At 40.9% G+C, this 27,437-nt stretch overlaps 1 protein-coding gene across 1 annotated transcript; it reads left to right on the top strand.

The window, feature by feature from the left end:
* The first annotated feature begins 1,137 nt into the window (after positions 1–1,137).
* On the top strand, positions 1,138–27,437 carry SMARCA1 (SWI/SNF related, matrix associated, actin dependent regulator of chromatin, subfamily a, member 1). Its single transcript, XM_063416621.1, has 24 exons — positions 1,138–1,258; positions 2,595–2,681; positions 4,540–4,706; positions 5,551–5,651; positions 5,769–5,869; positions 6,144–6,323; positions 6,777–6,932; positions 7,158–7,289; positions 8,025–8,093; positions 8,731–8,840; positions 9,491–9,717; positions 10,909–11,030; positions 11,396–11,548; positions 13,093–13,225; positions 14,154–14,302; positions 15,612–15,731; positions 16,005–16,115; positions 16,303–16,416; positions 16,954–17,076; positions 18,560–18,692; positions 19,407–19,525; positions 19,727–19,939; positions 22,817–22,927; positions 23,318–27,437. The coding sequence occupies exons 1-24, from the start codon at positions 1,178–1,180 to the stop codon at positions 23,387–23,389; spliced, it is 3,084 nt and encodes a 1,027-aa protein (XP_063272691.1). The 5' UTR covers positions 1,138–1,177; the 3' UTR covers positions 23,390–27,437.

Genomic DNA, 27,437 nt, shown 5'->3' with positions numbered 1-27,437 from the left:
AGTTGTCAAGTTATTTAGAGAGATGGTCCAGAAGTAATGCAACGAGGGGAAAAGCAGTAATTTCTTTTTTTCCCACGAGATCTCAGTAGAGGTGTTCCTTTGCTGGTTAGTGTGTGCTGTCAAAGGAACGCAGGGCTCTCGTGTGTGATTCCAGAGAGGCCACGGAGGAGGGCTGGAGGCTGGAGCTGTGGGGGAAGGCTGACACGGGGCTGCTCAGCCTGGGGAGATCTTGCAGCCTTTCAGTTCTGAGGGGCTCATTGAAGGAGGGCGAGCAACTTCTTACATGGGCAGATAGGACAAGGGGGAATGGGTTTTACACCAACAGGAGAGATTTGTATTAATTATTAATAAGAAATTCTTAATTGTGAGGGTGGTGAGGCACAGGTTTCCCAGAGATGATGTGGCTACCCCTGGAGATGTCCAAGAAAAGGTTGGATGGAGCTTGGAGCAAGCTGGTGTGGGAAGATAGATGGAGATAACGCTGAAGGCATTCCTAGCGCTGATACACTGCAGCTGTGTTAATCATCAGAGAGGGAACAGCCTTGCCCTGCCAGCTATGGGTGCGATAAGGAGTGCGTTAGCCGGAGGGGGTTCGGCTGGAGTCTGCCGGCCGTGCTGTGAGGAGGAAGGGGCGGATAAGGTAAGGCACAGTGTGAGGGACACGACAGCCTTAGGCGACCGTAGGAGCGAGCTGCAACACAAGAGAGAACACTCCAGGGAAAGAGCTGCTGCTGTGCGGAGTTGTCCATAAGATTGCTGGAAAGGTATGAGAGACTCCTGGATAACAAGGAGCTGATGCTTGGAGCCCCCTGAAGATTTTAAAGAAGCACTCTGAGCGCAGTGTCTGTCTCGACTTCCCCAACCTGGCATCGCGTGAAGTGCCCCTGCCCATGGCAGCGGGGTGGAACAAGACGCTCTTCAAGGTCCATTCGACCCCAGACCAGCCCTGGCCGCGCTGTCTCTCACAGCTGCGGTGTTATTCAGGCACCAGCGGGACCGGACCGGGCTGGAGCCGCTGCCCGAGCCCGGCGCTGCCTCAGCCCGGCCCGCCTCAGGCGGCGCGCGGGGTTCTCGCGAGAGGCGCGCGGCGCGGGCCGGCCGGAGGGGCGGGGCCGCGCGGGGCGGAGGGGCCGCCCCCGTCCCCCCCTCACGTCCCCCGGTCCCCGCCGAGCTCAACATGGACCCGGGCCCCGGCGAGGAGCCCCGCGCCTCCACATCCTCCGCCACGGCCGCCGCGCAGGAGCCCGGCGCCGAGGAGGTACCGCTCCGCTCCGGGGGGGCTCCTGCGGGTGGTGGAGCCCGGGCTGGCCGCCCCCTCCTGCAGCCGCTGCTCGGCCCGGCCCGGCCCCTCCGCCGCGGCCCGCCGGGGCTCTGCGGGCCGGGCACACCCCCGGCCCCGTGCCTGCCCCTCGGCATCGCGCTGGCACCCGGCCCTGCAGCCCGGGCACGGGGCTGGCACCGCTGAACCCGTGCGGAGCCTGTGCCAGCCCCGCGGCCTGGGCGGCCCGGCCCGGCTCCCCGAGCCCCCCGCCCCGCTGTGCGCTCTGCCGTGCCCCGGGGAGAGCGGCCCCGCAGCCCGGAGCTCCCGGCGCTCGGGCTGGCAGTGTCGCGGGGGCGGCCCGGGGAGGTGGGGCTGCCGGAGGTCAGGCTGCCCCTGCCCCGCCGTGCCCGGTGCACCCCCTGAGAACGCGGATGGCCGCCAGCCGCCGCTCCTTAGGGTTTGGGAGAAAGGCACCAGGCATGTAGAAAGTGACGTGTTCAGGTATCCTTGGAAACAGAACAAGATTGTAACCCGAAGGATGAAGCTTAGAAAAAACTTAGTAGGAATGAGGACCGTACATTGTATATTTATGATGCTGGAGAAAATTGTGATAACGGCGCATTCAGATTTTTTTATCCCAGTTGCTGACAGCCCGTTTTGCCTGTAAAGAATGTTTGAAGCTTTATTTTATTATGTGTACAAACAGTTATCAGACACAGTGCAGTGTAATCCTGAACTTTACTTGGTTGCTCAAGGAAAAATGTTTAAGGGCTGTTTCTCCTTTGTATGCAACTTGTTCTGCAAGATTATATGCATGTCAGCTGTACAGTTACAGCATCTGCATAACACAGCCAGTCATGCAACCTGTTGTGCTCCCCTCTCAGTGTTTTATTTATAAATATTCATTGTTGTACTATCAAAACTATCTTACCGGCTATTTGGCAGTGTATTTCCACCTTGTATATGTGAGTTAAACACAGAAGGAGTTGTAATTATTCATTGTGCATCTGGTCAGAGTTTCAGTAGCACAAGTTACAAGAGTAAAGTCAACTAAAGCAGCAGCAGTTCTTGTTCCCAGTTGTTTAGATTAAACATGATGCTCTTTCAGTAATTTCTTTGCAGAGATAAATGTGAGGCTCTTTAGTTTCATCGTGGACATGAGGTTTTGCTTTGGGTGAAGTGATATGATTAATGCACTCATTTCATTCTGAGTTAAGTATTTTTAAAAAGTAGTATGGCTGTCTTGCAGGTTTTAGGTTTGTTCAGTTTGATACATTTTCCTAAAAGAGTAAATAAACTGGTATTTATGAAGTGTTTAACTTTTGAATTCCAGAAAAATGATCCCCCATTCCAGCTCAAACTTCCTCCAAAGGCAGCTAGACCTGAAAAAGAAGTTGACCCAGAATATGAAGAGAAGATGGTAAGTGCTGTCATGCCAAAACACTGCAGCTTTTTATGGCACTTGGTTGTTGGAACAGGATCAGCACAGTTACAAGGAGTTACTGCAGCCTGGATGTATCAGAAAAGGAAAATAGATCAAGATTTCATTTAGATGTCTAGGCCCATGTCATGTTTCTCACAGTAATTAACAGGTCAGGTAGTGGTAATTCTGTTAAATACCATCCCATTCTTCCAAATATTTTTGTCTGTGTGATTTTTTGAGTTGTAGCCCTGTGGTTTTTATCCTCAGTAGTTGTCAGTGGTTTTTTAGTGTTATGGTTTCTTTTTTAGTTATCCACACCCATCTTTGGTAAGGAGTTACTATTCAATGATGTTTTATATTTAGAACTCTTCCTATTTTGTTTTAAATTTTTCTCTGCCACTTTTATTTGATGACTCCTTGGGTCATGTCAGAGGCATCCTTAAGCTTCTTCTTAACTGAAATACTGAAGCTGCCAGTTTCTCCTATAAAGCCATTAAAGTTTTAAATATTTAAATGCCCCATAATATGCATGCCATAACAATGCAGAATAGGATCTGTCCGTGGCTTTCCTAAATTACAGTGTTAGTTCAGTTGTCCTAAGAGGCAAAGGAAGTAGGTGTCAAAAAAAAATCTACCTTTTATCAATTGTGCAGTTCTGAGCTAGACCTTTACTGTTATCAAAACATACTGCTTATACTAAGGTGATAATATTGCAGGCAGAAAATTATGTTGTGTCATTCAATATAGCTCCTTACCAACAACGATTATTTTGCCAAAACAATCATGCATTATTTGTTAACTATGAATTCTCTGAATGGATTTGTGTTTATACTGATGATCATAAACATCAATGTCTCTACTTCCCTCTCCTAGGATTTTCTTTTCATAGAGCTTTACTCGATATTTACATTTTATTCGGTTGTCAGGTTATTTAGAGAGATGGCCCAGCAATGCAAGGGGGGAAGCAGTAATTTCTTTTTTCCCGGGAGGTCTCAGCAGAGGTGTTCAAAGGAAGGCAGGGCCCTCGTGTGCCCAGATCCTGCGTTGCACCTCAGCCTCGCTGCCCTTGGGTTGGCGATTCTGCTCTTGTGGGAGAGAGCCTGGGGAGGCTTTCTGTGGGTCTGCTGTGTCTTGGCAAGGCTGTGATGCTGAACTGCAGCTTCACTTCTAGATCATGATATGGGATCCCGTGGAGATTGCCTGACATGCTACAGTGTTACACAGTGCTTAGATTTCTGTAGAGAAACTGGTAACAATTGATAACAAATTCCCTCAGACAGAATTTGCATTGTATCACATTAAAAATGATGTAACATTTTATTTTCTAAGTATAAGGAAGGCCATGTTTTGTGCTGTGACATAGTGAACTGCACATGTCCCATTGGGATGGCAAAACTGAAATGCTTGGAATTGGAAATGCAAAATTCACAAACTTGAGTGAAAGCACTTCATCCATTATTTCAGAAATAGTTCCGAAAGCAGAGCTACTACATTGCTGTCTGATTAAATCCTGATAGCCTTGAAGCTGATCCAAGTTCTGTGACTGATGAGCAAGGTTAGGGTTTCATCCCTTACATTACAATAAAGTCATTACTTTAGTTTTGCCTTTATCTTCTGTAGGCAAAGATTAAACCATCCCTTCACCACTGCTGGTGTGCCATGAGGCAGCTCCAGCTCTGTTTCCTGATGCTAGTAGCAACTCTGAGTTGTCTGACAGATGGTCTTGTCAGTCTTTCCTCATAAAGTTGCTCTCATGAGTGTTTGAATTCTGTTGCTTAACAAAAATAAGTTTTTATGAAGAAAAGTTACCTATTTTTCTTTGTTGTTTTCATTCTCTCTCTACTTTGGAAACTAGAAAGCAGATCGAGCAAAAAGATTTGAATTCCTCCTGAAGCAGACAGAACTTTTTGCACATTTTATTCAACCTGCAGCACAAAAATCACCAACATCTCCACTGAAAGTCAAGCTGGGGCGGCCACGGATGAAGAAAGATGAGAAACAGAGTTTGATTTCAGCTGGGGAGTATGTTTTATTTTTATTTCTGACTTCTCACATGTTCACATAAACATGTTAGACTTTTTAACATAATCTGTTTAGAGGTTGTACATAGAAATCATACTTTCAGTAAATCCAGACAATTTCCTATTAGTGGTGTATTAATTTCTTTAAAAGCTGGTTGGTTTGAAAGCATCATCTGCTCCACCAACCTTGGTAGGTGTGACCTTGGATCAGAAATGCACTTTTAAAGCAAGTTGTGATTTCTGCCATGTAAAGTGCTTTGGTCTGTGTTGTAGGGTGACTTTGGAGCAGAGCTTGCCTGTAGTGCCTCTGAGAGGTCTTGAAATCACAACAATTTTTTTGAATGTTTGCAACATGGTGTTCTGTTTTAGCAATGTTAATTTTTTAACATTTGAACATGTGATTTTTCCGAGCTTTGTAATTATCAAGTAATTGAGTCTAAGGCCACCACTGATGCATCTTGTATTTCTGTGTTGCTCATTAAAAAGTGCCTCAGAGAACTCATGACATTGTCAGATTATAGTTGTGGCTCTGAAAGAGAGGGGTTCATATCAGCCTTGCTAATCAGTCCTGAGGAATGAGGTATGAACAGGATGAGAGTTTGGTCAGGATAGCAGAAAATTCACACTGTGGGTCAGTGATTGCTGCTGTTGTCACTCATCTTTGGAGTGTGTACCAGGGTTTTGGAGGGGTTTTGTTGACACCCCGGGGTTTTGGAGGGGTTTTGTTGACACCCCAGGGTTTTGGAGGGGTTTTGTTGGCACCCCAGGGTTTTGAAGGGGTTTTGTTGACACACCAGGGTTGTGAAGGGGTTTTGTTCACACACCAGGGCTGGTTCTCCCCTCAGGTACCGCCACAGGCGCACGGAGCAGGAGGAGGATGAGGAGCTCTTGTCCGAGAGTCGGAAAACATCCAACGTGTGCATTCGGTTTGAGGAGTCCCCCTCGTGTGAGTGTGGTGCTAACAGTTCTGTGATTGGATGTAATTAAGATCTGAGCAGATTGCAGTGAAGATTTTCTGCTTAGAATTAGTGTTTTTCTACTTAGAGGAATCTTACTTTTACAGATGTGAAAGGAGGAACACTAAGAGATTATCAGGTTAGAGGTCTGAACTGGATGATATCATTGTATGAAAATGGAGTTAATGGCATTCTGGCAGATGAAATGGTAAGCAGTAATTTTGGATTTTTTGTGGTAATTATTGAGCAAAATACAACACTGGAGTGCTTATAGTACTTCATGTATGTGCAGTAGCATGCTTCATTCTACAGCAGACTGATTTTTCAAATCTGAAGTTGTAATGAAAGAAATTCTATTGCAAACATTTCTTGTGTAGTTTGCTTTAAACAAATGGCAGAGTTACATAGTAAGAAGATGGTTTGAAAGTATTTCTTTATGGTATTTCACTTCACAAGTTTCTTTCCCTGCTCTGTCCGTGCAGGGGCTCGGGAAGACTCTGCAGACCATAGCTTTGCTGGGCTATCTGAAGCATTACAGAAACATTCCTGGGCCACACATGGTCCTGGTTCCAAAATCAACTCTGCACAACTGGATGAATGAGTTCAAGCGCTGGGTTCCGTCCTTACGTGCTGTCTGCCTCATTGGAGATAAAGATGCCAGAGTAAGTGTTCTACGTTTCAGGAATGTACAAGTTATTTGGCAAAAAAATAGCAGTTGGGTACATAGAATTCTCCCTAAGCTATCTCCTTAATTACAGTTTATTTTAGTAATCTTTACCTACATTAGTGTTGAAAATGCAAAATGTTGTGCTTGTGACTCTGAGGAAAAACTGAAAATCAGTAGCTGAAATAACAGACTGGAATCAAAGTACAGCTCTTCGGGTTGTCTGTTTTTCTGTTGTCTTTCTCTTTGATTTTTGCACCTATTTTTTATCTCTCTTCCATATTTGTAATGTGACATTGTGTACTCATTTTTCTTTGTTGCACTCAGTTTTTCAGAGTTTTTTGTATGCTAGTTTAGTCCATCAATGGTGGTGGTAGAGATAGCTTTCCCTGAATGCCATAAAAATTATTCATATTTATAAATGTTTATTAATCCAGTTCTTCTGCTTCAGGCTGCATTTATCCGTGATGTTATGATGCCTGGTGAATGGGATGTTTGTGTTACATCGTATGAAATGGTAATTAAAGAGAAATCAGTCTTCAAGAAATTTAACTGGAGGTACCTGGTAATCGATGAAGCCCACAGAATAAAGAATGAGAAGTCTAAGGTAAATTTGAAATTATTTGATACAAAAAAATTGCATCTGATTCGAGCAGATTTAAAATGTTAGGTGTGGTGTTTTTTTAAATAGAAGCAAGAAGCTATTGGGTGGTAACCATGAATTTCATAGCGGCTCACTGTCTCTAAGTTTAATTGATGTTGTTTTAGGTTTCAAAACCTGATTCACTGTGCTCTGGTGTAGCTGGTGTTGATAACTGTGTTGTGTTTGCAGCTGTCAGAGATCGTTCGTGAGTTCAAGACAACAAATCGATTGCTGCTTACAGGAACTCCTTTACAGAATAACCTCCACGAGCTGTGGGCATTACTCAATTTCCTTTTACCTGATGTCTTCAACTCTGCAGATGTAAGTTGATGATTGGAGGTACAGAGTTGTTATATTGATTCCCAGGCTGCTGTCAGTGGAAGAGAAGAATGACCAGCCTGGAAAGAGATGGACGTTGTGCTTGACCCAGGTTCAGGGGAAGCTCTGTGCCTTACTGCATACTCCTTCTTTTATTCCACCTGGTTAAAACAGTGTTAAAACAGTGCATTCTGCTGTGTGGATAAGGCCTCAGACCATGAATAGCAAATGTAATACTTTAAATAGTTCAAGAATTATGCAAAATTTGAGAAAGCAACAAAGTATCCAAATAGGCATAAGCATTAAGCATTTTTTAAAATTCAGAACTTGAGTAGTCCTTCTTCTCTTTCACTGTTAATGTTCTGTGTGTTTGTATTACTTGCTTATTTTATTTTTGCTGTGCTATCAATCTAATTTTCTTAAGGATTCAAGTTGGGTTTTTTAAATTTCTTGCATCACATAAGCACTGAAGGGAAGCACTTGGACACTGCAGTGATAAGCATGGGAAGTTGTTGTAAATTAATGGTGTAATGATATTTTGTCTGCAGCCTGATGCACTCAAAATGTTACAGCATACCAGGGAGATGGCACAGAAATGCAGACTGATTTTTCTTTCACAGAAGTCATTTGTCTCAAGATTTATGCCACTGTCAGCTGTGTCTGTTACGTCTCAATATGTGTCTGTTAAAAGTACAGATGATAAACTGCTCGTGCCAATTGTGCTGTTTCTCACTGCAGGATTTTGACTCATGGTTTGACACCAAAAATTGCCTTGGTGATCAGAAACTCGTAGAAAGACTTCATGCTGTAAGTAATTAAAGGTGTAATCACATGTCATCATTAGCATGCACACTGTAAAAAAGAAAACCAGATTATTTTTCCCTTCATCTCAAAGTTGAAAAGAAGGACATGAAGGTGTTTAGTTCCAAGAATGCCTAGCAGAATTTTCATGCATTAAGCATTGGAGCTTCCTATCAGAGGTGCCACTTTTTGTGTGTTACTGTTTGAAGCAGACAAAATCTGAACATAAAATATGAAAATGAAGAGTTTTGCAGTAGCAAAAGAGGTCAGAGAAACTCCAACATGCATTTCTTATATTTGAAATGTTAGTGTGTTTTGTCCCTGTTAGTGGAAACGAAACAGGGCTTATGTTAAAAAGGATTAAATTTTATAAACTTACAGGCTTGGCCCCTTCTTAAGATAACAACTGGGATGATTATGGCAGTCCTTATATGGGGATACACATATTTATTTATAGGAGTTTAGTCAATGCTGGACAGCTTTGTTTGGCAGAATTTAGCAGAATTTTTCTCCTGGAGTCACCATGACAGCAATAGATACTGATTAATTTTGAACAAATTTCAGATAATTGAGCCTGTTAATTTTGTATTTGTGGCAGTCAATTTTATACATTTATCTATGTAAAACATCCCAACTTTTGTAGGTTTTGAAGCCGTTTCTCTTACGTCGCATAAAAGGTGAAGTAGAGAAGAGTTTGCCTCCAAAGAAGGAAGTCAAAATTTATCTTGGGCTCAGCAAAATGCAGAGAGAATGGTGAGTTATTTACATGGAAATAAGATTATTTTCTGATAAACATTATAGCTCTTCACATTGATACATTTTTTCCTTATAGTTGCATGTTGGGACAGTCAGGGAAACTTATTTATTGCTGTCTTAGGGTTTTGTAAAAAAATGCACAAGAGAGCTCAGGAAGGGTAATGAAAAGAGCTGGGAGGAAGAAAGAAACACTTTTTCCTTCCTTAAGTTTATTTGGAAGAACAAATGCCTCCTAAGCTTCCTCCTTTAATCCAAGTATGTATGCACCAAGAAGTTTTACCTGAAATTAAAACCTTGAGGAGCTGCATACCCAGAAGAGATGTGAGACAAGGAGCCAGGTCAGTGTAGCAGTTTCTGTCAGAGAAGTGAAACTTTTAATCCACTTTGTACTACTAAAAGGAAAGTGTAAAATAATCCAGTGAATGACAGATCATTGTTACTCGCAAAGAGAATCCCTTTCATATTTAGGTATGAATTCAGAAATCCTTATTATCAGTCAGATGTTTTTGCCAAGTTTCAATATAATACTATAATTCACTGTTATAGAAACAAAGCCACCATCCAGAAATAAGAATTGGGATATTGCAGGGTTTCATTCATTCAAATAAAACCTGGAAAGTTGTTCAAAACTGCCCTTAAACCCTCAGGTACACCCGGATCCTGATGAAAGACATCGATATCCTGAATTCAGCTGGCAAGATGGACAAGATGCGCCTGCTGAACATCCTGATGCAGCTGAGGAAGTGCTGCAACCACCCCTACCTGTTCGACGGGGCTGAGCCCGGCCCTCCCTACACCACTGACACCCACCTCATCACCAACAGCGGGAAAATGCTGGTGCTGGACAAGCTGCTGGCCAAGCTCAGGGAGCAGGGTGAGTGCTGCTGATGGACAGCAGTGAGCTGTGTGCTCTTGGTTAAACTAAAGTGGTTCTGGATAAGCTGCTGGCCAAGCTCAGGGAGCAGGGTGAGTGCTGCTCGTGGGCAGCAGTGAGCTGAATCCTCTTTGTTAAATTAAAGTGGTTCTGGATAAACTGCTGGCCAAGCTCAGGGAGCAGGGTGAGTGCTGCTCGTGGACAGCAGTGAGCTGAATCCTCTTTGTTAAATTAAAGTGGTTCTGGATAAACTGCTGGCCAAGCTCAGGGAGCAGGGTGAGTGCTGCTCGTGGACAGCAGTGAGCTGAATCCTCTTTGTTAAATTAAAGTGGTTCTGGATAAACTGCTGGTCAAGCTCAGGGAGCAGGGTGAGTGCTGCTCGTGGGCAGCAGTGAGCTGAGTGCTCTTTGTTAAAGTTAAGTTAAAGTGGTTCTGGATAAACTGCTGGCCAAGCTCAGGGAGCAGGGTGAGTGCTGCTGATGGACAGCAGTGAGCTGAATCCTCTTTGTTAAATTAAAGTGGTTCTGGATAAACTGCTGGCCAAGCTCAGGGAGCAGGGTGAGTGCTGCTCGTGGACAGCAGTGGGCTGTGTGCTCTTTGTTAAATTAAAGTGGTTCTGGATAAACTGCTGGCCAAGCTCAGGGAGCAGGGTGAGTGCTGCTCGTGGACAGCAGTGAGCTGAATCCTCCTTGTTAAAGTAAATTAAAGTGGCTTGCAAAAATTGCCTTTGCTGCAGTGAATGTGCTCATCAAGTTCTGTGAGGTTTCTGTTGAAAATTAATTTTCTGTAGATCTTCACTCATGAAGGGAAGGAAATCTTACAGGAATGATGAGTAAGACTAAAAATACGGAGAAGCAGAAAGGAAGAGCAGAGCCTCCCTTGTCCTTTCTGTAAGAAAATTTCTGATGCTACAATGATTTAATCTATAGACATCCACCAGCACCGAATTTCCTTACAAATGGCTTGAAGTGTTCTGTTTCTTTGGTTGTATATTTCTCCTTTATAATTCATCAACTAATATTCTTGAGTGATTAAATCACTACCAGAAAAGTAACTTCAGAAGAAAGACTTTATTTAAGTTAGACATAGTACAGAATATTTCACAAAAATTCTCAGTCATGCTCTGTAGTAGCTCTGTGATAAGAGCAGTGTGGAAACACGAAATGAATGTCAAAACTTGTGTCCTGCCAGGCTCCAGAGTGCTGCTCTTCAGCCAGATGACTCGCCTGCTGGATATTTTGGAAGATTACTGCATGTGGCGTGGGTATGAGTACTGCAGGCTGGATGGGCAGACACCACACGAGGAGAGAGAGGTGGGAAAGCTGTGTGCAAACACAAAAAGCCTTTGCTTTGGGTTAATAAGGTATTATTTAAATGTATGTAGCCACATCATAGCATAAAGCAGAAATGCTAGTTTTTAAAAGGTTGCTAAGGGTGTTTTTCTTAACTGAAGTCCTCAGTATGTTTCTTTTGATCCTCAGCTAAATGAAAAATGCAATATATTGTGGAGCCAGTACAGATTTTCTCACCTGTCCAGACATAGTTTCTTACTTCAGTAAAATTCTTCTTCTACCAAAATTGTGTAAATTTAAAAGGAATTTATTGGAAAGCCACCAACATACTGGAAACTTGTTTGAAAGATCTGATACCTTAATGACACCTTTTTTTTTTCTTTCAGGAAGCAATTGACACATTTAATGCCCCCAACAGCAGTAAATTCATTTTCATGCTGAGTACCAGAGCTGGGGGTCTTGGAATTAATTTGGCAACTGCTGATGTGGTTATTCTCTATGATTCAGATTGGAACCCTCAAGTAGATCTGCAGGCCATGGTGAGTTAACTCCTTAATACACATTTTTTGGCTTAAGTTGTCAATGTTCTATTTTGTATAACTGTTTTTAGAACTTGGATTTTTATTTTTCTTTACTTTTTGTATACACAAGACAATACCAAGAAACAAAGGAATTGAATAAAAGGGCATGAACAGAATTTGTGGAGGAAATTGTAGATTTGTCTGTAAATATTTGTCTTAATAATTTTCATAGTTAGAAATTATTTCTATCAAAATAATGTATTGATATTGTTAGTAGAAGTAGAGAATTACCCTTAATTCTGTCTTTTCAGAAGAGAACAGTAAGTGAATAATAGAGACTGTTTCCAGAATAATAACAGATAATGAAAAGCATGCATCCTTATATTCCTCTCATTTGGGAAGTTCATGCTTTTAGTTTTTGTTTCTGCATAAGCATGAAGGCATTTGGTGGTGATGGCACTGGGGGAAGTTACCTTTGGGTTAAACCTACTAAAATCTTCTATTTCTGACTGCTGAATGTAAAAAAACTAGTCTGTAATTTGTTTCATGTGCAAAAAACCTCATGTGATCCTTCTTGCATGATTAGGAGGGTGGGTATTTGTTCAGTGGTTTGTAACTCTTAATTTTATTTTAATGCACTTCAAGACATCAAATATTTAATATGAATAGCTCATCCTTTAGAGATGCATGCTGACTGCCAATAACTGACCAACTTCCTGGGGACTGTAAGAGTGATTTGTGAACTTCAGTAGGGTTTTCAGGAAGAAATGAATATTATGTAGGAGAATAAAAGATGTAACAACTCATGTTGCAAATCCTGGTACCCACAGCTTGAAGGCCAGCTGTTTAACTTTCTTTGATTTAAAAGGACATGTCTTGCAGAGAGGGTAAACACAAGTTTTGTTAGAAATGAGTGCAGTGTGTCAATCACAAACCTCATTTGCTGGCTGGGGACAAATCAGAGTGTTGGAGCTGTGGCTGCAGGAGCTCAGCACATGGAATTGATGTGCTCAAGCCAGGAATGCAGAATATCAGTGCCTGTGTCAAGTGAGAGTTCATGTGAAAGCAGTACACGTGTGTGCATGTGTGTCCTGTTGTGTGCCCACTCCCAGCTGCAGTCTGCAAAGACATTGTTATCTTCACTCACAAGGGAAGATGAATTTATTGCTTTGGAATGACTCGAAAGTGTAATAACAGCCAGGTATAAGTCACTATTAGAACACTTTTACAGTGCTCTTGAACCTGTGTCAAGTGAGAGTTCATGTGAAAGCAGTACACGTGTGTGCATGTGTGTCCTGTTGTGTGTCCACTCCCAGCTGCAGACATTCAGTTATCTTCACTCACAAGGGAAGATGAATTTATTGGAGATTAATTTATTGCTTTGGAATGACTCGAAAGTGTAATAACAGCCAGGTATAAGTCACTATTAGAACACGGCTTTTACAGTGCTCTGTGCTCTTGAATAGGCAAAGAACCAACAGGTTTGAAGCTGTTTCTGCAGGCTGACTGTGTATTGCTTGTGAGTTCTTGCTGCTGAACACTCACTGATTTATGTTTGTTAGGACCGTGCGCATCGTATTGGTCAAAAGAAACCAGTACGGGTGTTCCGACTTATCACTGATAATACTGTTGAAGAGAGGATTGTAGAAAGAGCTGAAATAAAACTGAGGCTGGACTCTATAGTTATACAACAAGGTATCAACTGCTCTGTGTGTTTGTCTGCAACGGAATTGTTCAGTCCCTTAAAGAATGGGGAAATGGCTGTACAAATGTACAGCGGTAGAGAAAGCAGGCCTTGTGTATAAGAGCAGGGTGCTAAATCAGACTGATATCCAAAATATTCACTTGTTCAGCTGGATTATTTTTAAATTATTTCCTTAATTAATGTAGACATAGAGTGAGTCTAAATGAGGAAAGTAAACGACAGCTGAATAGATGTCACTTAGTTTTGTGATATGTTAAAAAGAGAATCAAGTATGTTCCGTGGCAGTTGAAATAATGATATGCATCTGCTTCTTACCACATAAGAGGTACCTGAATAATAAAACACCTCTGTGTTTTAAAACACCTCTAAACTTTTGTTTAGAAGCACTTAGAGGAATAGTTTGTCAAAACTAAGGTGTTCAAGCTGAGTTTTTAGGGTTGTTTGTGTTTACTAAAGGGTGGGCTACTGAAAGGATGATGGTTAAAATTTTGATAGCATGAGAAGAGTTAGCATAAGTGAAATTTATGGCCAGAAATTCAAATTTTGGGAAAAATATTTAGAAAATTGGGGTCAAAATCAGTGATGTGCATGTTGAAAATGTCAAGCACTTCTTAGTGGTTATTATAGAATACTTTGTAATTTTTCATCATGAGATAAGATTGTGATCTTAAAAGTTCAGCTGACTTTGTAAGAATAAGATCTTAGATGTAAAATTTGGATTATCTGAATGTGAAACATTTTTTCTTATGGCTTGAGTAATTTTCCCCAAAGTTCTTGACTTTTATTTATTGTCACCTCGAGCAAAATGTATTTTTTCTGTATGGTTGTTCTGTTTTTTCCTTTCTTGTTGTCAGTGGAGTAAAAAACTCCTGCTCTGTCTCCCATGTTGTAACTGTGAACGATTCCCTGTGGCTGCAGGCAGGCTGATAGACCAGCAGTCCAACAAACTGGCCAAGGATGAGATGCTGCAGATGATCCGGCACGGGGCCACGCACGTGTTCGCCTCCAAGGACAGCGAGCTGACAGAGGAGGACATCTCCACCATCCTGGAGAGAGGGGAAAAGAAGGTCAGAGACCCGCCTGACACGCAATGCAAAACACACATGCACAAAAGGAGTGAGATCTGATGACAGCAATCCACTCTTACTTCGCTATTTGGGCAGATTTTTAAATATTGTGAGAGTTTTGGAGAATAGAATTAGTGATTGTAATTGTTTTCAAGGTTCGTGCTGGTCCCGCCCCCGAATGAGGTGCTGGTCCCGCCCCCCCGAATGAGGTGCTGGTCCCGCCCCCCCGAATGAGGTGCTGGTCCCGCCCCCCCGAATGAGGTGCTGGTCCCGCCCCCCCGAATGAGGTGCTGGTCCCGCCCCCCCGAATGAGGTGCTGGTCCCGCCCCCCCTAATGAGGTGCTGGTCCCGCCCCCCCTAATGAGGTGCTGGTCCCGCCCCCCCTAATGAGGTGCTGGTCCCGCCCCCCCTAATGAGGTGCTGGTCCCGCCCCCCCAATGAGGTGCTGGTCCCGCCCCCCCTAATGAGGTGCTGGTCCCGCCCCCCCAATGAGGTGCTGGTCCCGCCCCCCCAATGAGGTGCTGGTCCCGCCCCCCCTAATGAGGTGCTGGTCCCGCCCCCCCAATGAGGTGCTGGTCCCGCCCCCCCAATGAGGTGCTGGTCCCGCCCCCCCAATGAGGTGCTGGTCCCGCCCCCCCTAATGAGGGGAGGCCACGCCCCCCATGAGGCGCTGGCCACGCCCCCCATGAGGCGCTGGCCACGCCCCCCATGAGGCGCTGGCCACGCCCCCCCTAAATGAGGCGCTGGCCACGCCCCCCAATGAGGCGCTGGCCACGCCCCCCCATGAGGCGCTGGCCACGCCCCCCCAATGAGGCGCTGGCCCCACCCCCCAATGAGGCGCTGGCCACGCCCCCCCTAATGAGGCGCTGGCCACGCCCCCCCCTAATGAGGCGCTGGCCACGCCCCAATAGCGTATGCTTATTTTGTGCTTTTTTAGAAAAATGTAAATTTAATGCTAACGATTCTGATAGACGCCAAGTCTTTATGGAATTTCATTAGGTAATAGGTAGCCCTGTGAAAAAATGAATTGCCATTTCAGCTCTAAGAAAATGGGCATCTTGATTTAAATTTTAAAGTTAATTTCTACAGTTGTAGGACTACATCCCAGCATAATAAATGTTTATTGGAGAGTCTTGAAGTCAAATTGCTCTGAATTGAAAAGGACAATGGGTATCTGTCTTTAGAAGAAAAGATAAGTAAAAGTTTAAATCTGAAGATGTTGAGAGTGTTGTAGCAACGGTGAAAGCTGTTCTTTCAGAAGAGATAAAATAGCCTGAGTGAGCCTAAAAGTATCCTCCTCTCTTTTTAGACAGCTGAAATGAATGAACGATTGCAGAAAATGGGAGAGAGCTCCCTACGAAATTTCACCATGGACACAGAGATGAGCTTGTACAACTTTGAAGGTGAAGATTACAGAGAAAAACAAAAGGTAATTTTTTTAGCATTTAAGAGCTCTGTTTAGAGATGCAAGCATAAAAGCCACAAGTTAATTTTAAGTGCTTAAATACTTGTCATAGTCAGCTATAATTTCTAGCTTATTTTTGAGCTCTTAATTTGTAGTATCCAAATTATTGAGCACAACCATTACATTTGCTGTGCAAAAATACATTCCTGTTTTGCAGTGCCACATTAGTCATTATTCCTGTGACTTCAGGGAGGCAAACAGTTACCTGAGTGTCTTTTTATTCTCTCCTGTGTGTAGCTGAGCATGATGGAATGGATTGAGCCCCCAAAAAGGGAACGCAAGGCCAATTATGCAGTGGATGCTTATTTCAGAGAAGCCCTGCGTGTCAGTGAACCAAAAGTCCCAAAGGTGAGAGGCTGGCAAGTATGGAAATGTTTTCTGTTCTTCTTTGGCTCCTCCTCTCCCGTGCTGCATCCCCTGCTCTGCCCTGTGTATTTACAAAGTCACAGATTGCCACTGCTCTGCTGAATTATGGTAGTTTACTTGCAGAAAAGTTAAGCTTCTATAATGTTGATGTATTTGTATATTTTTGAAGGCTCCACGACCTCCAAAACAACCAAATATTCAGGATTTTCAGTTTTTCCCGCCAAGGTTATTTGAACTTCTGGAAAAGGAAATTCTGTATTACCGTAAAACTATAGGATATAAGGTAATGAATTTTTTCTTTTCAACTCAGTGAAATGTATTTGTTTTCCTTTTTGTGAGTTTGGGGCAACCTTGACTTGTTAAATTATTGTGAAAGAAATAGCTTAAAGTCTCTATTCTTCTGTTTCTGTTCCACTGAGGAGCAGAAAAAATAATCTGCTATTCTTTCCTTCACTAAAAATTCCTTATCTGTGCAGCTTTGTGTTTTGTGGTGGATTCTTAACAATAAAATAGAGCAGAAAAAGGAAATAAAAATAAAAATAGTGAAAAGTACCACTGCAATCAGTGGCCTGTGACAGCCCTGCCTCTCCCAACATCCCCAGGTGATCGTGGGCAGGAGTGCTGGGTTCAGGACAAAACCAGTTTACAACTTAAACCCAGTCCTGTTTTGGGAGGAGGGGTTGAACAATAAGATCTGAATGTAGGTAGAACACATCTGGTAACCTGTAGTTACAGATTTAAAACCACAGATTAGTGTTTTTAAAATGCAGTCTTTGAATAACATTGCTGCACCACTGCTTTTTGATACCTCTGGTTTTAGGTGCCCAGGAATCCTGACCTCCCAAACGCAGCTCAGGTACAAAAGGAGGAACAGAAGAAGATAGATGAGTCTATGCCTCTGAACACTGAGGAAAGTGAAGAGAAAGAAAAGCTTCTGACACAGGTAAAATAAAATCAGCTGAGGTATTTCATCGTATGGTTTTTGCCAATATGGAATACAAGAACTGGTAAATGCACACAGGATGCTGATGTCATTGAAAGAAGAAAGCACACAAGATGATTTTGATTTTGGTTTTGCTTTGAGGGATCTTTCCTGTCCTTGAATAAGTTTCCATCTTACTTATCTACCCTTTTTTTTTCCTTGAAAGTCCTTGAATATTTCTGAGGCAACAGCTCATGGAGATGTGCTACCCAGCAATACCTGCAGAAATCTAATCAGGGGATTTCTTGTGCATGCATAAAGTGTGTTTTTTTAAATCAAAAAGGGGTTGAATCAGGACAAGCCCGTGTCAGCACCCATGGTGTTTGTGCAGGTGTCACATCCATTCAGTTTGTCCCAGTTGAGTTGTTAGGTATGTTGTTTTTACACTGGGGCTGAATTTCTGTCACTGACTGGTTTCTTGACCTTTTGGCTGATTGTCCTGCTGAGTGGGCTTATTAAAAGCTGATTGTTGAGGAGGATGTTGTGTCTCAAAGTAACAGGATTTTTTTGATTCAGAAAATTTTCTATAAAAGAATTAGGGGTAGTGTACCTTGGAAGAAAATTGCAAGGTCACAATTTCACTATTAATTTCACCTATGTATATAGCAGAGGAAATATTTCAGCTGGTGCTGATGTGCATATCAGTGCTGCTGTTAATAATTAAAAAGAAATAGTTGTATTGTGTATGTTAGACTCACTCTGAACATGATAACTGTGGAGAGAGCTTATTCAGCTGGAGAACTGACAGAGTTCCTTGTAAATACATTTCTGTGATGAAAGAAACTCAATGCACTACAGATGATTGCCCAGGCATGTGATTGTCGTGTTTGTTCTTGGCATTTTCTGCTTTCCCTGTCTTAAAATTGTAATATCTCTTTCTTGGATAATGTTTTTGTGCATCTCCCGTGTTCAGTTTTGGATTGATTTCTTTGGTACGTAACAAATTCTCTGTTTGACAGCGCTTTAGAGTTTCCATTTGATTGCATCTTTTTAGACTGGAGATCTTCTCCTGACACACTCAGGCTTTGAAATGATGAAAAAACACTTCAGCTGTTTGTGTGCTCCAGGTCTGTAAATGTCTGAAGCAGGAGCTCTTGCTTTAGGAATTTCCTCTGAGAATTTGTGGTGCCACTTGCATTGCTGCACCTTGTGTTCCTCTGAGGTCTGCAGAAGCTTGTTTCCCTGGAAAAGTATCACAAAAAGTAGAAAAAGAAAGGATAAAAACCTCTTAGTAATGCTCATGGAGCCCAAAAATAACTCTTTAGACTTTTAATGAATCAGTAATGAGCCCTGCATAACTCAAGTTTATGGAAATCCTGAAAGCCATTAGCCACTGTAATTATGGGAGGCTGCAGAGGAGCAAACAGTACATACATAAATCAGAATTCTCCAAAATGCTTGCCTTTGACCCCATAATACCTTCTTGATCTCTTGTTGCTCACAGGGTTTTACCAACTGGAATAAAAGAGATTTTAACCAGTTCATTAAAGCTAATGAGAAGTATGGGCGTGATGATATAGACAATATTGCCCGTGAGGTGGAAGGAAAGTCACCTGAGGAGGTCATTGAGTACTCAGGTTTGTGAGGTTTTGAAATGTTTATTTCCTAAGACCAGAGTATTACCATGGTTTTTGCTACATGTTCTTTTAAAATTACAAGATGGAGAATTTGGAGGCATTTAAGAATTTTTTTTGTTGAAGTATGCAGTGTTTTTTGTGTCCAGAAGACTAAATTCTATTAAAAAAGTTGATTTTGCAGCATATAACTAACACCTACAGCTGCCTTTGGTCCTCCTTAGTCAAGATACAGAATTTAACATGGTTAATTCTCGCTGCCAACACAGAGTTGTGAGATTGTGAATTTGCCTTATAGTGCCAACGTGATTCTTTATGCTGTATCTCTATTTTACCTATTACACTGTATCTTTGTCTTTGTATTTACACAGTGCTTTTGAGATTTCTTCCTCTTTCAGCCTGGGATATAATTTTACTAAACACCTTCATAAAATCCACTTTGCAATGTTCTCCCTGTAGTTAAAAAGGAAGAGCTCCACAAGAGTTCTCTTCAAAGTGTTGAATTTATTTTACAATTAAAGATACTGAATAAAGAGTCAGTGCAAGCTTATTTTTTGGCTAGCGTGGTAAGCTGGAGAGCATTGGCTCAATTTTTAAGATTAAGATTTAATGGAACCACAATTTAAATTTTTTTTTTTTTTGCCAGAGTATCTTAACAGTGAAGTTGCAAGAGCAGAGGAAAAGATGATATTCAGCAGTTGTGTTTTGTGTTTTTAGCTGTTTTCTGGGAACGTTGTAATGAACTGCAGGACATTGAGAGGATTATGGCTCAGATTGAGCGAGGAGAGGCGAGAATTCAACGCAGGATCAGTATCAAGAAAGCCCTGGATGCCAAAGTAATTATTCCAGGTTTTTTTGTTTTCTGTAGCTGACTTTTTAAAAGAAATCCTTCAAAAAAGGAATAATTGGGGCTGGGAGTTGGGGATGGGAGTTGTCTCTCTGTGCAGCAGTATAACCATCTAGCAGTGATCCATGTAGTAATAATTCCTTGCTGTTCACTGTATGTTTAATAGTCTTTATTTTGCTTTTGCGTTCAGATTGCGAGGTACAAAGCGCCTTTCCACCAGCTACGCATTCAATATGGCACGAACAAAGGGAAGAACTACACGGAGGAGGAGGACAGGTTCCTGATCTGCATGCTGCACAAGATGGGCTTCGACAAGGAGAACGTGTACGAGGAGCTGCGGCAGTGCGTGCGCAACGCGCCGCAGTTCCGCTTCGACTGGTTCATCAAATCCAGGACTGCCATGGTGGGTACGGGGCAGCTCCTGCTGCTGGGCTGCTGCCACCACCACGGGAATCCGGGCGGGAAACAGATTCTGGAAGAATAACAGCACGCTTTATTTTCGTTTCTAGGTGGGGTTTTTTTAAGGTTTTTTTAAGGGTTTTTTTAAGGTTTTTTTAAGGTTTTTTTAAGGTTTTTTTAAGGTTTTTTAAGGGTTTTTAAGGTTTTTTTAAAGGTTTTTTTAAGGGTTTTTTTAAGGGTTTTTTAAGGGTTTTTTAAGGTGTTTTTTAAGGTGTTTTTTAAGGTGTTTTTTAAGGTGTTTTTAAGGGTTTTTTTAAGGGTTTTTTTAAGGTGTTTTTTTAAGGTGTTTTTTAAGGTGTTTTTTAAGGTGTTTTTTTAAGGGTTTTTTTAAGGGTTTTTTTAAGGTGTTTTTTAAGGTGTTTTTTAAGGTGTTTTTTAAGGTGTTTTTTAAGGTGTTTTTTAAGGTGTTTTTTAAGGTGTTTTTTAAGGTGTTTTTTGAAGGTTTTTTGAAGGTTTTTTGAAGGGGTTTTTTGAAGGGGTTTTTTGAAGGGGTTTTTTGAAGGGGTTTTTTGAAGGGGTTTTTTAAGGGTTTTTTTTTTAAGGGGTGTTTTTTAAGGGGTGTTTTTTAAGGGGTGTTTTTTAAGGGGTGGTTTTTAAGGGGTGGTTTTTAAGGGGTGGTTTTTAAGGGGTGGTTTTTAAGGGGTGGTTTTTAAGGGGTGGTTTTTAAGGGGTTTTTTTAGGGGGTTTTTGGGGTTTTTTTTTGTTTGTTTTTGGGGTTTTTTGGGGGGGTTTTTTGGGGGGGTTTTTTGGGGGGTTTTTAAAAAATTTTTTTAGGTTTTTTGTTTTTCTGCTCATGGTTGAAAAGAATATTACAGAAATATTACATAATATTCTGTAATAAAATACAGAACTATTTCAGAACTATTTCAGAACTATTTCAGAACTATTTCAGAAATACAGACTCAATCTTTCACTTTCAATGGGGATTTAATTTTCTGAAATGTTCTAAATTATCAAGCTCTGTATGGTTTAGAAATACAGCTGATGTATTCTAATGTCCTGACATAGGTGGAGGTATTCATTGCTATGGATCCATTTTGCACTAGTTTAGTGTTTTGGTTTTTTTTTAATAAAGAAATGTGCTGGAAAATCACATGATAATAATGAATAAAGTATGAATACAAATATTTATAGAGGAGTAAATAAGTTCAGTGAAAGTGGAGAAGGCTTCCTAAAATGCTGAAATTCACGTGTGATCATTTAAACTCCTATGAAACAAGATAAAAAGGGCAGCATAATTCTGAGCAGGGCTTAGCAGGTTCTTTGAGGAAGCTTTGTGTTCTAACCACTAGATGTCTCTTGAATTCCATGTAAATAGCTCATTTATCTTCCATCTTATTATTTCTGTCTGTTCTCCTGAAGATTTCTCTTCGAAAAACAAATTCTGCTTCACTTAATTATTTCAAAATCAAACGGTTTACCCAAAATGTAAAAAGATCTTAAAGATATCATGGGTGCCTAAGATTATAATTTTTTGTTTGCTTTTTATATTGAGCACAGGTGGGATTTTTGTTGTTGTTTTGGTTTTTTTTAAAAAAAGATTCTGTCCATGCAGGAAGAATGCAAAATACCATGGCAGTAGTGAAACGTGTGTCCCTTCTCTGAAGTCATAAATTATGCATATTCTCTTTTAGCTTTCTGCAAACACTCCCCAGCATAAAACAAATGAGTTTTTGGTAAATACAGGAATTCCCAAGCCTGAGGGCAGAGCTGAGGCTGCCTCTGCTCCCCAGTCAGCACAGCAGGCAATGCTCCAGTGCTCCCACCTTATTTATTGCAATGCAGGTCTTGAGAGCTGTGAGGGGCTGAACAAAGCACATCCTCTGTCCTTCCATCCCAAAGAGAAAGGATAAAAACTCAGCTCTGCAAGTGCAGGGCTTTTTCAATAAGGGTGTTTTTGTAGTGCTGAAAGGGAATGCAGCAGTTCATATTGAAATTGCAGTGGTTTAGTGCAGGATTTATCACTCAGATCCTTTTTCATGGTGGGTGTACAAGAAACCTGTGTGCATGTCACATCTCCTGTCAGCTGATTCTGGGATTCTCCAGAGAAAATCCTTCTGGAGTCCGTGCTCTGTCCACAGCAGATGCTTGGAGCAGTGGAAAACATTAAACTTTCCATCTGCAAAGTCTGACATGAGCACTTTATGAATGTCTGCATTTATGAGGGATTTGTCCCCAGGAAAGAGGAGCATCTCTGAGCGCCTCAGACAAGGGGATCAAGGTTATTTCTTTCTCCTTTCTGATGAGTTGCTTGTTCTGAGTTTAACACAATCCCATTCCTCATATGCTGGAAAAAATCCAGATGATGATGATGAAGCAGCTTGTCATCACTCTTTACCTCAGCTCCTTTGTCTGTGTGCAATATATACAAATTTAAACAGTGTAAAATGCCAATTTACAGCTCTCCCCTGTCTTTTGACCAAAAACCCCACTTTAATCTGTTTGCCACAGAAAAGTATTGCTCAAGATGGCTTTGCTTCCTTTTCTCTCTGCTTTAGAGATACACTTGAGGACCTCTCTCCCAAAATCTGATCTACTGTACTGACAGACTGTAATTTGCTTCATTAACCAAGATGAAAGATCACATCAGTCTTTGGGCTGTCAGGCTGCAAGACACAATCCTGAAAACTCCTTGTCAGGAGGACAGTAAATCCTTTTCTGTTTTTAAAGGTTACACTGAGGGAAAGACAGATAATAGTAACTTAGCTCATTGAATATTTTAGGAAAATGGAAATGCTTTGAAATGAAAGAATTTTGAACTTACGTAAGCAAGAGAAGTTGTATAATTTACTTGAAAATTTGATGTGCTCTCTTTCCTTAGGAGTTCCAGAGACGCTGCAATACTCTCATATCACTAATAGAAAAAGAAAACATGGAAATTGAGGAGAAAGAAAGAGCTGAAAAGAAGAAAAGAGGAGCAAAAGTTACAGCAGTATGTTTAGCAGCACTTACTTTACTTCCAGTGGGGTAGAATTCAATTATATATTGTTTTAGAAAATGTAAAAGATAATTGTAGCTGCTGATGGCATTAGTAGAAACCATGAGGTGAGAGATTAAACTGAAATATTTCCTATTCTCAGCTCTCCTAGATTTGCTGAGGTAGGTATTCCCAATGCATATTATTTGGGGGCTTTCTTTTTTTTTGAGACCTCTTTTGTTTAAGCAGCAGAAGACTCTTTTTAGAGTTGCCCTGCCTAATTATGTACATTGCATGTCGCCTCAATTTCTTCTCAGATTCTTCTCTCTTCTATGTATTTAAATTTATTTTTTTTTAGAATGCCACCATCTTGTTAAATTTATACTTTTTTTTTTTTCTCTTTAGTCACAGAAGAGAAAAGCAGATTTGGCTGCTGAGAACTCTGGAAAAAAAGATGCTAAAAAAGTGAAGTCGTGAACCTGACAACTGAATGCTAAACTGCCACTTCTTCACTCCATTTATGTGTATTAATTGCCAACTTTGTATTCATGGTACTCTCCCCCAAGTCCCATGCTTTAATTTTGCAAATTTTGTACCCCTTACAACGCCTTTCTTTACCTAAAATGTGTAGCTTTATATCTTATGCATTCCAGTATTTTTGTGTACTGTATTTTGTGAGTTTCATGTCTTGGGCAAAATTCACTCAGTCCTGGGTTTTTTGAAGCTTGTGCTGAGGTTTTAGCTTTTATATGTTTTATATGCTGCTGCTTTGGAAGAAAACCTAGATTCTATAGCTGTATTATTGTTGTTTCATATTTTAAATTTATATAGCTGTTGGAAAATAAACTGACTTAATTATTTGAAGAGAAATATACTTCACCTTTGTTTTCCCTCCCCTCTCTCCCTTTTTTGCATAGCTACATTTAGAGAGAATGTTAAGGTTTGTATAATTGTGCCTTCATCATCAATCAGATTTTTTTTTCAGAGGAGTGCTTAGACAGGATCAAGGGCATGACAGAACAAAATCTAGTTAGACTGACATCCTTGTTTGCTCTCTGCATTAAATGACATTTTCTCTGAAGTGTTTAGAAGGAAACCCAGCAAATACACACTTTATTTTTCTTTATCAGTGATTTCTGCTGGGCTACATGCTCAAACATGGGGTGAGGTGTTTCTCAGAATGGCCTCTTGATGAAAACTTTTCTATTTCTCAGAAGGAAGCAGTCAGGTCACAGCTTCTGGTTGTTTAAGTAGCAAACAAAATAATCCATTTTCTGGTTGGTAGGCTCCTCAGCTCTGCTGCCTTGTGCTGAAAGATCTTTGTTGCTCTAATTACCTCTGCTGAAGCTCTTCTTTCACCTTCCATTCAACACGTCAGTCAGAAGCAATGGGGATATGTTATGGAGTGCTCCTTTCTAGTATTTCTATTTTAATGAAGGGATGAAAGCGTTGGATGTATGAATTTTTTTGACTTTGTAAGAATGGCCTTTATTAAGCAGGTTCCCAGTTCCTGCTCACTTCGGAGTGTCTGCCTTTGCTGGATCAGTGGAACAGTGGCTGTGACATCTGATGTTTTACTTTCATGTTCTGTCTCTGATCTGGTGTTTAGTTAGACCTTGCTGCAGTCAGACATGCCCTCATAATGTCAGCTCTAGATTAATGCAGTGTGCTTTACATGGTACTTCCCTTGAACACCACTTGTAAACTTCTTCTAGTGCAGTTTGCTTCCTTCAGTGCTTTGAGATGTTTTGAGATAAAGAAACCTCTTTACTCTTTGTATTTTGTGCTTTGCATTGGCTACACCTTCTTCTGTGTTTGTAAAATATAGGACTTTATAAAATAAAGTTCTTGAGCTCTGCCCATATTCTTCTATGTCATTTAAAATATATTGGTATGTCTTTGAAGTTTTCTGGGATTAGTATCTCTAAGTTTGAGGAATTTCCAGCTTTTTCTGTAGTGTCTGTTACAGGTTTGGGGCAAAGTGGATGTGATGATTGGTTGAGCATTTCAAAAGATAATTCAAAATATTAGATTTTGTGTTTTGGAATGTAGCTTTTGTCCAGGGACCACGTTAATTATTTCACTGGGTTTATATTTGTAAGACTTGGTATTTGTTGAGCTTCATGGGGCTCCTTTCAGGCAGGAGATTGGTCATAGGAGTCAGAGTTTTGGTTTTTTAATGAGTGTGCAAGCCAGGTGTGCTCAGGACAGAAGCAGTCTCAGAATGTGGTTCTGGTATTGGAGCAATTAATATCCTGCTTTATCCTTGGGAGGAGGACATCCATGGAATTACAGAGAAAGGCTGTGCAGCTACATGGATATATAACCACAAATCCCTGGAGCATTGCTATTCATAGAGAGAGAAGATCCTTATTTACACCTGCATTTTGGCTCACGTGCCACTCACTACATTTATGGCCTGAAACGATAAGAAATAAGGGCTGAAAAAGCCAAGTGAAATGTTTATGGAGTTACATGGTTAGGTCTAGAGCTCATTCTATTGCTCCTATTTAGCATTGGATGAATATTTTAATGTTTTAAGTCTTGAAATAAGTGTATTCTTGTTTTGTTCATTGTAGATTAGCTTTGTTTGACTTGCATGTTTTTGTGTATCCAGTTTCTCTGTGTTCTCTGTATGGGAAGTCTTAAAATGGTAATATCTCAACATATTTTATGCAGATTGCTTGGTTTCAGTTACCACTTGAGTTAATGTTCATTTGTGTCAATGACATGATGGGCAAACCATCAAGCAAAAGATCATGCAATTGTTTTTTCAGATTTTTTCAGATCTTATCCCCTGATCAGAGAGCTTCTCTGCAGAATGATGGATTCTCCCAGGAACTCTGTTACCTCTCCCAGTCTGTAGTCCCTGGTTAAACTGAGTGTTGAATAACAGTCCTTGAGAGCACTTGGACATTATAATTATATATTTATATATATAAATATATATATATATAATATTATAATTATAATTCCCAGCAGATTGAGCCTTCCCATCCATCACATCCTACAGTGATAACTAAAAATTGCTACCAGCTGCTGGTCAGGATTAAAGGAAAATGGATCCTTCTCTTCCCTTTCTCATTCTTCCCATTGCAGATCCCAACACTGTGTGTGCCTAGCAGTATCTTAAGTTGCATGCTGCTGTGTCAAAATTAAGTGACAGAAATTAAAGAATCTTCCGACTTTTAACTGATTTTCTTAGTGAGGAATATGGTTTGTAAGAAATTAGTAAGCGCTGGATGTTATGTGATAGAAAACTTCTGAAAAGTTTGGGCCTTTAGGCAATTTTAGAGTTGCCAAAAATGCTGCAAGATAAAACACTTGGAATATTAATTTAGTTCCTTTTCAGTGGGCAAGGAAAATTTGATAGTGCAAACATCAGGCTTAAAGAAAGTCACCTTTGACTCACCAGGCAGTGCACATAACACTGGGAGAGGTCACAGCAATTGTGGTGGTTTCCTTGTCACATTTTCATCATTTCCAACTTAATAGTCCTTTTATTTTTGAGTTATGTTAGTGATGACACCAAAAAAATATTGCTGCTAACCACCTTCATTGTATTTAATTTCAGTTTGTTACAATGACACGGAGAAGAAATGAACTTTTCTTCTTGCTGGTAATATTAGACCATATTTAGATGCTGGTTTGCACAAGTGGTATTATATTAAAATATTAAGTAAGATTTTTTTTTTCGTGTAGATTAGCATTGCTTGTTTGATTTAGTGCTAATGCTGGTAAGGGTTTAAGGAAAAGCAGCTATCACTCTTTGAGATGATGAGCAAGGAGTACAGTCTGTGGAAATGAATCAGAATCTAAGTGCCTGATGGTGATGCCAAACTGATTTTTGCTTTTATATATTCTTCATATACATTTGTAGCTTTGTAGCTATATGAATGATATATAAAAGCAAAAATTTGGCCTCAGTGGAGGTAACTTTGTTGTGCAGTGCCTGCAGCTCCTGCTGTGTTCCAGGCACTCTGTGCAAGCTCCTGCCCACCTTCAGCAGGGGGATTTCGTCCTTTCAGAGGTGAGAAATAAACGCCAAAGCGTAACAGGTTGAAAAAAGGTGGAATTCTGCAGTCAATACCTGTTTATGTGAATGCAAAATGATGAGGTTGGTGCTCTCATTGTGATGCTGGAGGGGATTGATCACCAGCTGTGGTTCTGATGTGACTAAAGAGAGGCTGACAGTTGTTACATTTTACTGAATTTTGTCTGCTCCCCACACTTAGCTTCAAGCATGTATGTAAATGCTTTTGTGGCTCATGGTTCTAATGTTTGATATGTTCTGTTTCTGAAAGACTTAAAGTTGAACTTAGTTTGCATATTTTGAAATGTAATGTACTCTTTAATTGCATTTGCATGGCATCCATCCTTTCATGAGAGCCTTAATAGGAGTGATATTTGCTGCCTCAAAGGTACGTCAGTGTTGTGTCGTTCAAGATAACTTCTGAACTTTTTCAATCTGGGATTTGTTTCTTAAGTTGTACATATATGAAAATAAAAGTTCATATGAACCTGA

Source organism: Prinia subflava, chromosome 20 (genome assembly GCF_021018805.1).
Source record: "Prinia subflava isolate CZ2003 ecotype Zambia chromosome 20, Cam_Psub_1.2, whole genome shotgun sequence".
Taxonomy (NCBI): Eukaryota; Metazoa; Chordata; class Aves; order Passeriformes; family Cisticolidae; genus Prinia; species Prinia subflava.
This window is presented reverse-complemented; position numbering and strand designations above follow the sequence as displayed.

Bases quoted from the DNA above. Each gene is read 5' to 3' on its own strand.
- SMARCA1 (XM_063416621.1), top strand. From the start codon at position 1,178: ATGGACCCGGGCCCCGGCGAGGAGCCCCGCGCCTCCACATCCTCCGCC. The intron at 5,870-6,143 runs GTAAGCAGTAAT...CTGTCCGTGCAG, and splicing joins GCATTCTGGCAGATGAAATG to GGGCTCGGGAAGACTCTGCA. The intron at 15,732-16,004 runs GTAATTTTTTTA...TCCTGTGTGTAG, and splicing joins ATTACAGAGAAAAACAAAAG to CTGAGCATGATGGAATGGAT.